The 2545-nt window shown below is 43.9% G+C and overlaps 1 protein-coding gene across 1 annotated transcript; it reads right to left on the bottom strand.

The window, feature by feature from the left end:
- Positions 1-1158: 1158 nt before the first annotated feature.
- Positions 1159-1678, bottom strand: LOC143027512 (zinc finger BED domain-containing protein 5-like). The gene is made up of 2 exons (XM_076188797.1): positions 1493-1678; positions 1159-1392 (listed from the first exon to the last, which is right to left on the bottom strand). Exons 1-2 carry the CDS (start codon positions 1676-1678, stop codon positions 1159-1161), a joined length of 420 nt encoding a protein of 139 aa, XP_076044912.1.
- Positions 1679-2545: the final 867 nt, after the last annotated feature.

Below are 2545 nucleotides of genomic sequence, written 5' to 3'. Positions count from 1 at the left end.
TTATGAGAAAGGAAGATTTTTGAATATGTAAACACATATTTGATCGATTTAAATATAAATCAACCAAATCTATTAAGTCCTCCCCCCCCAAATGATATGACTCGATGCCCCCCTCTCCATTTACATGCCCTAGGGCAGGAGTTCTCAAACTTTTTTGGCTGCGACCACCTACAAATTACTTCGTTAGAGTCGCGACCCACTTCCCCAACAACAAATTTCTGACAATCACTACAACGCATTTCCCTGTCTCCGTGTATCTGCTTGCCTATGTATGCATGTACGTATGTATGTATGCATATGTACGTACGTGCGCACGTATGGATAATGTATATATATATGCATGTACGTATGTAAGTTTGTATGGTCCTCTCTCTCTCTCTCTCTCTCTCTCTCTCTCTCTCTCTCTCTCTCTCTCTCTCTCTCTCTCTCTCTCTCTCTCTCTCTCTCTCTCTCTCTCTCTCTCTCTCTCTCTCACCGTCTTAAGGCTGAACAACTTACCATTATTAATGGGAAGTATGGGCTTGCTTCTTGGAGCACAGCGTCTCCAGCCTTGGGGCGATGCTGGAAACCGCAACACGGAGTGCCATTGATATCCAAAACTCGTCCAGTGTTGTCGACTCAAACTTCATCCGTAAGTTTCAACAAGAACCCACTGTGTTGGATAAGAAGAAATGAAGAGGATCACAGTCCGTGATCGAAATATATGGAAATCATCTATTTCATTTCTTCTTATCCAACAAAGTGGGTTCTTGTTGAATTTTACGAATGTGTTACGACATTACTTTGTATTTATCCGTAAGGTTCCAGCACTCGAAAGTTCAAGCAAGGCATCCTACAGATCTGATGGTAAGTGACTCCCGGTAGCAGTGAACGGCTGTCGAATCCAGTCATGTTGTTGTAGAGTTGTCTCTTCCTTGAAGTACTTTTTGAAGTGGTCAAAGAGGCTTCGAAGGTGAATGGCGATGGCTCCTCTCATGTCATCCAAACATGCGTGCAATTCATTCTCTTCAACGAATTCTTCCAGCAAGGGAAACATTTCAACATTTCCCTCTTCAGATCTCACAGCCCATCGTTCTAGCTTCCTTCTGGATGCATTTACTTTGTCGGACATTGTCAAAATGTTTGTGTTTGGGCCTTGTATTGACAAGTTCAGCTCATTCACTTTTTCATATATGCATGTTTTGCTAGCCATATGGAGTCACACAAATGAACATTGAGTGTGGACCCACATTCAAGAAGAAAGAGGCGAACTTCATCCCTCACCTGATACAGGCGTGTAAGAACTTTGCCTCGGGAGAGCCACCTGGCCTCTGTGTGGAGCAATAAAGCCTCATAGTCCGAACCCATGTCCTTACAAAGCATGGCAAACAATCTGGCGTTCAGTGGCCGTGACTTTATGAAATTGACTATTTTAATTGCAGTTTCAAGAACACTTTTTAGCTCTGGAACTGGCAAGAGCTTCCCGATGAATAATACAATGATTGAAATTCACATTAGGAGCCACCTGCATGATTTTTCCTCTTAATCCTTTCCTTTTAACTAGCATTGCCCCAGCCTCGTCTGTGCATACACCGACACACTGGTCCCACGGCAATCCCATCTCACGTAGCTTGCTGTCTAACTCTATGAAAATAGCATCCCCTGTGCATGTTCCTTCCAGAGTAGAGCAAAACAGCATGTCTTCATGAAGTCTTCCATGAATACGAGTAACTGAGCAGAATTTGAGATGTCAGTCGACTCATCAATCTGCACCACACCGTCAGTGGAGGAATTCTTGGGGTCGCATACAAGTGAAAGAACAGTAAGAAGGAGATGTGGCAACATTGGATGGTGGCTCCGCCATAACGGCCATTTCTTGCTGCGGCGAGTTATAGACGCGTTAGGATGGGTAGTGGGAGGAAGAGGAGGAGGAGGGGTTGCACGATCTCGATCGCGACCCCTCAAAATTATTTCGCGACCCCTCTGGGGGTCGGGACCCCCACTTTGAGAACCTCTGCCCTAGGGCACCGACCTTTCGGCCCCCACCCCCATAGCACGTCACTGACTGGTGAGTTAATGGAATTCAAACTGACACAGCGACAGATTAAAACAAAGAGAGGTCATCGCGGCAAAGCCAGGAACCAGATTCAGAATTTGAAAAAAGTAAAAAAAAAAAAAAAAAAAAAAAAAAAAAAAAAAAAAAAAAAAAAAAAAAAAAAAAAAAAAAAAAAAAAAAAAAAAAAAAAAAAAATCTCAGGTTTGCCTGTGGACAGACTCCGCCATATTAAGAAATCATAGACGAAAACCACAAATAGGAATACACACATACATACACATTCCAGTAGCCTTTTCCCCCTTATAAGGGAGGTAGCCAAAGTCAAAGGCATAAATCCACACTCACATACATTTCATCCCCACACACTCCACTCCCATCCACCCCCTCCCTCCCTCTTATCTTGGCTCTTCCTTGATGACGGGTCATCCCTGCATCTTGCTCACTGCCCTGGGTCAGAAGCAGTGTCGCAAGACACACTACATTTACAGCAAGGCCGCTTCATTAAACCTC

The sequence above is a fragment of the Oratosquilla oratoria genome, chromosome 8, assembly GCF_046742065.1.
Source record: "Oratosquilla oratoria isolate Oo_2021 chromosome 8, ASM4674206v1, whole genome shotgun sequence".
Taxonomy (NCBI): domain Eukaryota; kingdom Metazoa; phylum Arthropoda; class Malacostraca; order Stomatopoda; family Squillidae; genus Oratosquilla; species Oratosquilla oratoria.
The sequence above is the reverse complement of the archived record's forward strand: the minus strand, read 5'-3'. Positions and strand labels throughout refer to the sequence as shown.